This window comes from Rhagoletis zephyria, unplaced genomic scaffold, assembly GCF_001687245.7.
Source record: "Rhagoletis zephyria isolate East Lansing unplaced genomic scaffold, Rhagoletis_zephyria_1.1 Rzeph_scaffold_12151, whole genome shotgun sequence".
Lineage (NCBI taxonomy): Eukaryota > Metazoa > Arthropoda > Insecta > Diptera > Tephritidae > Rhagoletis > Rhagoletis zephyria.
The window spans coordinates 6960-17813 of record NW_016169225.1 but is presented as its reverse complement, the minus strand read 5'-3'; the positions used below and the strand labels follow the sequence as shown (position 1 = coordinate 17813).

Sequence of the window (10854 nt, the reverse complement as noted above, 5' to 3'; positions counted from 1 at the left end):
CGAAAGAGCCAGTATTTACTGCGTTCTGAGTTTATCCAACCGACGGTTGCGTGTCAGATGATGAGCCTTCCCTTGCCAGTTCGTCGGCGATTTTACTTCCTTCATTCAATCTCAGATCNTGAGCAACCTGATGTTGGCTCTATTCAAAAGATTTACATATGCCCTGAATAATGAAAAGGTAGCGAAAGAGCCAGTATTTACTGCGTTCTGAGTTTATCCAACCGACGGTTGCGTGTCAGATGATGAGCCTTCCCTTGCCAGTTCGTCGGCGATTTTACTTCCTTCATTCAATCTCAGATCATTTTCGGTAGCTCAGACTGTATTCCGCTACCCGCTATATTTTGGTTTGTCTGTGGTAGTCATTTGCTCCCAATGTGACTATTCAGAAACCATGCATTCCCAGCAAACGAGATACCCGTAAAATTGTCCGAAAATGAAAAGAATGGCGGATACAAATCAGATGTTTCAATCGTTTACAGATTCCATTTCTGGAAGTTTTTTGCACGTCATGCTATTAAAATGTGCAGCCGGAACGTATGAACTGAAGAGTACCTATTGAAAATATTTGTTTTTGAAACTTTCTGACTTAAATTTTCCTTTGATTTTACCTTACTTCTGTAATTCACAACTGCTTTAATTTTAATAAGTACTTTGCAGCAAAACGAAAACTAATCGTACAAAAACTAAGAATGCTTAACAAAAAAAAAAAAAAAACACAGATCTCCCACCGATAGGTAAATTAAAAATAAATTTAGTATAGTATAGAAAGGGAGTAACTAACATCGTCACTGAAACGCAAAAAAGCAACAACTAACTGAAATTTTTTATTGCCCAAAACGATCTGGGAACTTTTAATTCGATGAAATGCAACGTAATCAAACAAAAGTTAAATTTTGGATTTTCAGTTAGTTACGGAATTTTGTATTTCAGTAACAGTGTTAGTTATCCCACTTTCCATACTTATGCTAACGATATGTACATCTAAACTAAGTACATAAGTCGACACATTCATCTGTATGTACCATGGCGCTCACTTAAGTAGCACACCTTTATTTTTTTACAAAATTCACAATGTTTGACATGATATATTTTTTCGTAAATTCTTTTTTAAAGTATAGTAGATGATATAACATTAACCAGTACAGTTCAGGGAAATTTAACAAATGTCAAAAAATGTCATACAAAGTTTCAACTTTTTTTTCAAAATATTTGGAAACTTTTCGGTATGCAATTTTGTAGCCCATTCAATTTTTTAACCGACTTCCAATAAAGGAGGAGGTTATCAGTTCGTCGGAATATTTTTTTCGTATGTATGTTACCGTATAACTTTGGACCACGTCAACCGATTTCAATAATTCTATTTGAATCGGAAAGGTAGTATCTAGGCCTGGCTAACGGCGCAATTTTTTTGGCGCTGACACACTAACTCCAGCGCCACTTTCGGAATCAGCACAGTGTGTTGGCGCAACGGCGCTTCTTCAGGCTAAAGCTCATTTCCTTTAATGCTGCACGCTGCACCAAAGTGAATTAATACAAGGTTATATCGGTTGAGAAAAAACTCAAGTCTACCCAAGTTCAAAGCCCAAAACTACAACAAACACATCATTTTCACATTCAGAAGGACCGCGACGAATTCTAGCAACACCACCTTGTATAAATTCGCCTTGTGCTACACATCCCTTCTATTTCGAGTGTTCTTTGCTGGTTCTTTGCGACACCTGGTGTTGTCAGAGTTCCGGTGTTGAACTAAGGTGAATTAATAAAAGGTGGTATCGGTTGGGCAAAAACAACTCAAGTATGCCCAAGTTCAAAACCCAAAAATACAACAAACACATAATTTTCACATTCAGAAGGACCGCGGGTAANTGTCAGTGTTCCGGTGTTGCTGGCGCCATTGCGTCACTGAGTTGTGACAATTTTTATCGGCGCCAGTAACTCAGCACTCGGTATCAGCGCAATGGCGCGGCGCCGCACTGTGTTACCCACGGCTAGTAGTATCGCCGAGGTGGTCCATACAAATCTGGTTTCGATCCGATCATTGGATAATAATATATATGTATATATATATATATATATATATGAGAATTGAAGTCGGTTTTGTTTTTTAAAAGTTACTTGTTTGTTTGAAAATTACTTGTAGTATAATAAGGTTGCAAGTTTGAAAATTCGGAAAACTTTCAAACCTGCACATTACTATACTAAAATTTAATAGCCTACAAAACTGCATACCCAATAAGTTTTTAAAAAGAATCTGAAAAAGAGTTGAAAAGTTTGATGAATTTATTTTTGAACTGTATACAAAGTTTTAGACTTTGACTTATATGGAGAATTTACTATAATTTTATAAAAAAAATTTACGAAAAAAATGTATCACGTAAAACATTGTGAATATTGTAAAAAATAAAATTATGATACTTAGGTGAGCACCACTGTAGGTATAAAGCTTTCTAAACTTATTCCTAGCCTAAGCACACACGCAGAGCTTTTTTTTTGCTTTAGATTTGTACAGAGTAAAAGCTTCTTCTGGACAACTCTGTTCTAAACAAAAAATGTAAGCAGTTTGTTTACGCTATGTTTTTATGTCATTCGGCAGCGGTGGTACCCAACCGCCAAAGGCGCCCTCCAACTCCGCAGCGATTTGTAGGCATAGTTTATCTTGATACGGTGCAGCAACAACCTGGAAGCCAATTGGTAGACCTCGCTTATTCAGGCCCATGTTGACATGTGTTGCTGGTAGGCCAAGTATGTTGAACAGTAGCATGAGACCTACGCCCACTAAATTCAACGTGCCTGTGTTAAAGGCGAAAGTTGATGTGGGAAAGGTGGGCAAGAAAAGCACGCCATTGTTGCCGAGCATTTGCTGCAAGATAAATAATAAAATTAACCAATTAAAAATATATTTTTTTTTTAAAATACAATACACACTACTAGTTCCTCTTTTAGTGCTTCGCCTTCAATGCGAAGTTCTTCCAATTCCTCCGTAGACATATACACTTTCTTCAATCGCATCCACTCCATAAATAAAGCGTCACGATTATGCACTGACTTTCCGATAAGCGAAAGCAACAATTGCCAAATTAAAGTTCTTATTTTTGGTGTATTTTGAGTTGTTACGCTCGGTATGCCGCGAATTGCTGAGAGGGCGCCTAAACCGATTTCTCTGGCGTGAGCAAATTTATCCAATTTCACCTGTAGGTAATATACTATTAATTCTATATGCAACTGGTTTCACTTCATATTTTGTTCAAAATCTAAAATATATATAACTCGCCTTTGCTGTGGTGAGCCCTCCTTTTTCGAAGCACTTGACTGCCTTTGTTATGGCCAATTGTATATCGAATTCAGTGGGTGGGTGCACAAGTGCAGCACAACCGTTGAAACCGTAAGTGTAGTATATCTGCAAATGAAATCTATAAATTTTATATATTCACATTAAATTCTCAAGTAAAAATCCTTACTTTAATGTCCTTTAGCTGTACTGGTTCATTAAATTTCAATTTCTCTATATTTTCGCCGGCCATTACTTGCAAAAGTATGGGCAAATCTTTGGCAAACCGTGTTATTGGTCCCGTCGTCAGATATTGCGGGAATACCGGATCATCTGTGTAGGGGAAGCTGCCCTCAACCGAAAGCAATCCACCGGTCGCTTTATGACCGAATACACCGCAAAACATAGCAGGTAAACGTATGGATCCGCCGATATCTGATGCGAGACCGAACGGGGTAGCGCCGGCGCCATTTAGAGCACCCTGTAAAAAGATATTGAAATAAATACAATTCAAATATTCAAAAAGAAAAAATTGCGCTAAATATTTATGTATATTATTTTAAGATAAATAAATACCTCTCCGCCAGATGAGCCACCAGACACTCTGTTCAGGTCATAAGGATTGCGACATTTTCCATTCATTTTGGTGTTTGTCTCGTAGCTCATGCAGAACTCTGGACTCGCTGACACTAAAAGTGGTATGCAACCGGCAGATCGCAGTCGTTCCACAACTTTACTGTCATGTTCACATTTAATATTTTTGCGATAAATGTTTCCGACCACGAATGAAAGTCCTACAAATAAAGAAATTGTTGCATGGTTATTGGAGCAAAAAGACGGACCAATCGCAAATTGCATAAAGAAAAGTAACGCGTTGCTAAATTTAGGGTGATAAGAACTACACTTCTTAACTTAACTTAACTTCTTAATTCCGAAAAAGCATCTGTGAAGTGCACAATGGCACATATTAAAATCTGTATACTAAAATTTATTAGGAGTTGGGTTGGTGCTCTTTCGTATGCGTATTTTTTTAATTTATCCCGTTTTTTTTTGTAATTATAAATATTTTTTTCCTTCAGTGTAAAGTAATGCGGCACAAAATAACGAACGAAAAATGACACTGAAGATGGCACAACGCCGAAACCGGTTTGTCTCCAAACCAAATTTGACAAGGGATGACGGAAAATCGTTCCACATTACATCACAAAATAAAAACTCGTTTAGAATTTCAACGAATTAGTCAAATACTTAAATGAATTTACAATTCTGTGTTATTTCTGTGTACTATTTTCACATATATTTCCGACTCGAGAGAATGGATACAGTGATTTTGTACTAAAATCGAAAAGCAAATGGAGAAAGACGTCGTCTGGGAAAATGCCGATTCTTCCATTGTCAGAAAACGTACTATGATAGGAACTCTGTTCATGGAATAAAATACTTCATCATTAAATATTCTGAAAACCAACTAGAGCGCAACAACAGCTCTTCCAAAGTGGCAATTCAAGGATTTTTTTTTCTAAATTCGATGAATTTAATCTGGCTTCCCAGACGCAGAAATATTACTTGGGAACTAGTCAATCCGTAGTCGTTCAATTCTGCCCTAAATTCCGTCAATTCTTCAAACGAAGATTTGTTTTTATTTAACAAAACAACCAGAATTTGTGGAAACGGATTTGGGTCTCTAGTTCCCCTCGATCGCCTCTCCACTAGCTTAGAGGTTGGTTTTATCAACGGACACTGTTCAATGGAAATACACGAAAAGCTTAAAGGCATCCCCTCTAGTGATTTCTACCATAGCTGCAGGTATGAGGAGAAGGTAAAGAGCATCGAACACTTTCCCTGTCACGGTCCTAGCTTTTCCTTAATACGGAATTAATAGGTCACCTTAGTGATTTCAAAGTGGGTCTCGGGACTGAAGTGTGACTCTTAACATTCCTTATACAGAGTGGCTGTTAACTTAACTTACCTAAGGTATGGCGAAACCCTAACGCCAAGAACTACGAGTCGAATATCAAATATTTTTGACTAGATTACTTAATAACAATGGTGAATGTAGTTGCCTCGAGAAATTCATTAATGTTTGATATCGTATCGAAAAAATGTACTTTTAAAGAACAAATTTTAAAATAAAGAACACATTTGATTGATTTAGAAAAATAATTAAAGTCAAAAGGCAGCCCTTTAAGAAAAAGGACTGTCCTTTGAAATGAATTAGGGATGGTCACCGTACTCATAAGGCCCGTTCTGGTGTATGGCGCTGAAGCATGGACAATGAAAACATCTGATTAGGCGACCCTAAAGGCTCTGTTATGTATACTTGGCAGTGCATGCACTGCTATACCATTTTTACGTAGAAATCAAAAACCAACAAACTTTTACGTATGTAATGCTGTGCGTTAGGTAACCGCTTACACGCGAAGCTCATTTAACAGGCCTATTAGACGGTTGTGTTGTGTTAAGAACTCCAGCCCAGCTCTCTTTTCAAAATTCAAAATGTTCAAAAATTTTTCAATTGATCAGTATTTGCTATAGGACGAAACAAACCAATTGTTACGAGTGATTTATAAATTTCCCACTCTGTATGCAAATGTTGTAGAAAAATAAATTAAAAATTCGGTTCAGTTATTTCTTTGCCTGTGAAATTGTAAGAAAAGAACGATGAAAAAATCGCTCGCTGTCGTTTAATGACTTAGATCAATCGACCCAGAGGGTCCAGTGTACGTATAGCTGTTACATATATGTACGTAGATACATATGTATGTTTTGCAAATATAAATGTAGCATACGTAAGACATGCACGTGCATCAGACTCTTAGTAAATATGCGTACCAATATCAAATTAAGACAATAAGAGAAACCAGTTATATTTACTTTAAGTTAATATATGTAAGTATATATATCAATTAAATTTCAATTAAGTATGTATTTACTTTACCTTTCAGCCCAACCGACTCCTTTACCGTAAATGGTATACCCAGCAATGGGTAGCGTGCAAAGAGTGCAACTAACTGCTCGTTGTTCGCCTTGGAAATGAGGCTATCCGCATGCTTTGCATCCTTAAGCGCATGCTCAAAACGATTCTCAAGCACTGCATTCAGACTAGGGTTGACGGCCTGAATGCGTATGATATACGCTTGCACCAGCTGATGGGAAGTAATCTGAAGATTTTTCATACCGGTACATAGAAATGTACTTATACTTTGCTATTAATATTCATATATTTTTTTATATACCTTTTTCTGCCGCAGCTCTAATACAAGTTCGCCCACAGATTTCAGTAGCAGTTCATCCTCTATTGGCGGGTAAGTTGGTCGTTTGTGAGGTAGAAACCAATTGACGAGTGTATTTGTAATAAAACAAATAACATTGCCAATGGCCATGATGGTCCGTACTATTATGAGCATGTTCTAAATTTTGGCAAGTATCCTTTTCTTCAACAAATTGAGCAAGAAATGCGATACCTAGTCGAGATATCGCTTTAAATCTCATACATTAGAAAACCCACAATTCTATCTACAAAAAGAAAAATCGATTTTTAATAGATTTTTTAACTAGATTAGAAGTATCGATGGATTTCTATCACGTTTATATCAGCTCGCTTTCATCCAGATTTCAGTACTAACTTTGCAATAGATTTTTTATCGAATTCTCGTTGAGCTAGAAATTTTGAATATAGCTCAGAATCCGGCTGTAGTTCAATATCTAACGAGGCCATTTTTAATGAAACTTTTTCTGGAAAACGGCCTCAAACCCGATAAAATTGTTGAATATAATTGTAATAAGGTTACAAATAACAAAAAACATATTAAATTAAATTCAAATTATCGAATAAGTTAAATAAATTATTATAATACACAGTGTGAGAGAAGACTGAAAAAGTGGCCAAAATTGTTGCTTGTTTATTTAAAAGTGGAAAAATCGGAAAAATTGTTTTATATATAGCTTGTTATCCAAAGTATCAAAATCCGTGAGATTTATCGAAATGTACCAGGTGTAGGGGAAAAATTTAAAAAAACAGGGTTGCCAGATATATGAAAATTTATAATTATTCAAAGGCTTCACAGCATACTTAAATTTCTATAGTAAAACAAAACCTGTTTGAAGGGATTAAAAAATATATTTTGGAGAGGCGTTGCCACCTTTCTAAAAAGTTACAATTAGGTTTATTATATTATATGATATATTATATGATATTATTAAATTTATATTAATTGAGGAAATCAAATTAAGAATTTTATAAAAAAAAATTAGGTGGTGGTTTTTGCGTCAAAGTTTTTTAAAAAATGCATTTAATTTGACTAAAACAAATAAATGGATTTTAAGAGATCTTTCAAAATTTAACCTGTTATTAGCCTGCATGAATATAACTGCCCATTTTTTATTTATTATTTTTTTATTTCAAATATTTTTATAATTCTTACTATTTTTTATTTTAACTTTTTTTAATTAATTTAATTAACGGAAGAAAAAACTCAACAACTAAAAATTAAAGCTTTAATTTGTTCCAGTGTAATCCTACTCACCGGTAATGAGATTATTTCTATTTTTAATTTTTTTTATCTACTAGAGTTATTTTTTTAATAATTTAATTAACTTAATTTAATTAATTAAATATTTTTATTTTATTATTTTTTTACGAATTTTGCTGTTCAAATTTACATTACAAATATATCAACAAACATTTGTGGGTACTCTTACATCAGTCGTTGCCTATGGGCTAATGACAAAAAAATCCTATACATTCACAATATTTCATGTATTAATTTTCAAATAAGCTGTATACTGTGTTTGAGACTGAGAAGTGAGTGCAAAAATGTTCAGGCTTATAAAATTTGCAAGAGACCAGGTGAGCTCGATTTTTGATTTTCCAGAGGCACAGTGCAGTAAAAGTAGCAATTTTGAAGAAACTCGATTCTCCTGTTCCAGTTAATTAATGTTACATAATAAAAAATTGTTGAAAATAATTAAAATTTCACCAAAATAAAATTTTCTTTCTATTTTTTTTTTGGTTATTTATGGCCCTATAACAATTATATTCAACAATTTTATTGAGCTTTTCCACAAAAATGTTCTTTATTAACGGCCTCAAGCCCAATAAAGTGGTTGAATATTTCTTATTAATTGTTTTAATAATTTAAGGTGTGCAGATTAATAGATCATTAGATTTTATTAAAGTGCAAGTTTTAAGTGGCTAAGAGATCGAGTTGATTTTTAAGAGCTTTTTTTCCACGCGAATCTTTAGCCACTGGAAAACTGCTCTTTATTGTACTAAAATTCCTGTGTTATGCGGATGATATTGTTATACTAATTAGAGGCATGTTCGAAGACACTATCTCCAAACTCTTACAGAATGCTCTGAACATAGTCGCAAATCGGTGCAGTAGCAATGGGTTAAACGTAAACCCCAAGAATACCAGAATAGTCATTTCCTACAGGAAAAGAAAAAGGGACAAATTAGTAGAATCATTTATTCAAGGTAAAAAGATACACTTCTCCAAAGAGGTAAAATATCTAGGAGTTATCCTTGATGACAAGAGCCAGTAAACTGGCAAGGGGTATGTATGCAGAGCCGTCGAGAGAAAGCTCGGGCTGAAAATCACGGGCCCCCAGGCCTGGCCGCAAGGTGGGACTTTTTGGGATTTAAAATATGTGTATTCCGAGATTTAACTTCACACAAAACTTCAAGGTCTTTTTCGGCGACAGAAACAACTGCAGTAACGAACGACCTAAATCCCGGTAGTACAGCCACATCTGGTAACTATACTGATGGCTCCAAGACTGACCACGGCGTCGGAGCAAAAGTCTACGGCATACAACCCAGATGGCTTTTCACAAGCATGAGGCAAGATAACTCTGTATTTCAAGCCGAGGTTTACGCTATTGAACTATGTCTGAGGCAGTATGTAGAAAGTGGGGCAACCAAAAAAACACATCTATATTCAATCGAACCTCAAAGCTGGTGTGGGACTGTCTTCAGTTGTTAATACTAATCGCCTCCAGTAACTGCCTTCCTTACCTTCCACAGCAGGGTAATTGAAAACTTGCCAAACATTGGAGTTGTTAACTCTCTGACCAGTGTAGGTTGTGCAACGAAAAACTGGAAACAGCAGAGCACATTATGAGCCACTGTGAAGCTCTCACCAGGATCACCCTTCGCTTCCTAGGATCACCGTACCTAGAAGCACACGACCCAAATGGCATTCAGCCAAAGGATCTCGCGAGGTTTCTTAGCACTATGTGGATCAAAGATGAATAGAGGTTTGTTACAGTAGATCGTTTCGGTCGCGGCAACTATATGATCTGCTCTCTTCTCTAAATGTAATCTAATCGAGTACCAAGATTTAATGATCTGCAAATCTGTATAACTAAAAATTTTATACAGATTAAAGAAATAAATTTTCGCGATTTTTTTTGACATATTTCGATTTTGCTTGCGATTTTTTTTTCGCTTCAGGAGAACTGCAATTATTTTCAACTAGTTTTTGTTCTTCAATATTGCTACTTTTTCTGTACTTTTCACTAAAAAATTTGATATAAACAAGTAATTTTCAAGCAAAAAATAAAATCGACTTCAATTCTCATATAAAAATTAAAGATTATCGTTAATTTCTTCATGATAGAATAATCCAATCTAAACCAAATTAGTATGGGACAACGTCTGAGGTAAAACATTTCCTTAAAAAAAAAAACGAATAGAAATCGATCAACGTGGTCGAAAGTTATACGGTAACATAACGTAACATAAAAAAAAAATATTTCAATGAATTGATAACCTTCTCCTATTTTTGAAGTCGGTTAAAAAATACGAAATCGAAAATCCGTCTCATCGGGCCTTTTATGAAATGTGTAAGCTTTCATAAAAAAAAATAATCATATTGTTTCAAAAATAAGGACTCCAGTGAATTGTGAACATTAGATTCCATTAAAACTATTTCGATTTTGCACTTGTAAAATTGTTACCGAAAGAGTTTTTCGAATATAGGACGACAGTTCAATTATTAATTGCTTCCGCAAGCAACATACGGCATGCGCACAGATCTTAGGTTTAGCCTAAGTATGTATATGCTAGTAAAAAAAGGCAAGAATTGTATGAAATTAATGCAGTTGTGGTGATCAACTTTTTCAGATGCCGCTTCTATAAAATCTGCCCGTTGGAATTTCTATAAATCTTTTAAAACTTAGTTCGTAAGCGATTTGAACTTTTTTCCGAGCCGTTGTTCTTCCCACATTTAGCGCGCGTCAGGTACTAAGGTGCAATCGATTAAGCCTAGCACCAGCTGCGCCAACACACAACATTTAATCGGACAGATATAAACTTATGTACATATGTATATCCGTCCGATCATATATATGTACATACTATAGACATGAACATATACATACATACATATATGTACATATAAGAATACTCGGATTAAGGTATTTGAAATTGCAAATTTAGTGCGATTACGATGACGAGCACCCAGCCAAGTGAGAGTAGTGATTTTTGATATGATTTAAACATATTCAAAGGCAAAGTTCATTCGCTGAGCTCGCTTACACTGGTACCCTCTCTTCATATGTACATTTGGTGGAAGCAGTAG

At 35.3% G+C, this 10854-nt stretch overlaps 1 protein-coding gene across 1 annotated transcript; it reads right to left on the bottom strand.

The window, feature by feature from the left end:
- Positions 1-2178: 2178 nt before the first annotated feature.
- Positions 2179-10434, bottom strand: LOC108377473 (fatty-acid amide hydrolase 2-like). Its single transcript, XM_017633738.1, has 8 exons — positions 10232-10434; positions 6505-6784; positions 6207-6429; positions 3845-4062; positions 3459-3749; positions 3272-3397; positions 2929-3189; positions 2179-2860 (listed from the first exon to the last, which is right to left on the bottom strand). Exons 2-8 carry the CDS (start codon positions 6673-6675, stop codon positions 2570-2572), a joined length of 1581 nt encoding a protein of 526 aa, XP_017489227.1. The 5' UTR covers positions 6676-6784; positions 10232-10434; the 3' UTR covers positions 2179-2569.
- Positions 10435-10854: the final 420 nt, after the last annotated feature.

Coding starts and splice junctions, on each gene's coding strand:
- LOC108377473 (XM_017633738.1), bottom strand. CDS start 6,675: ATGCTCATAATAGTACGGACCATCATGGCCATTGGCAATGTTATTTGT. Junction 6,430..6,504: donor TAGAGCTGCGGCAGAAAAAG/GTATATAAAAAA, acceptor AAAAATCTTCAG/ATTACTTCCCATCAGCTGGT. Junction 3,398..3,458: donor TACAGCTAAAGGACATTAAA/GTAAGGATTTTT, acceptor TTTCATTTGCAG/ATATACTACACTTACGGTTT.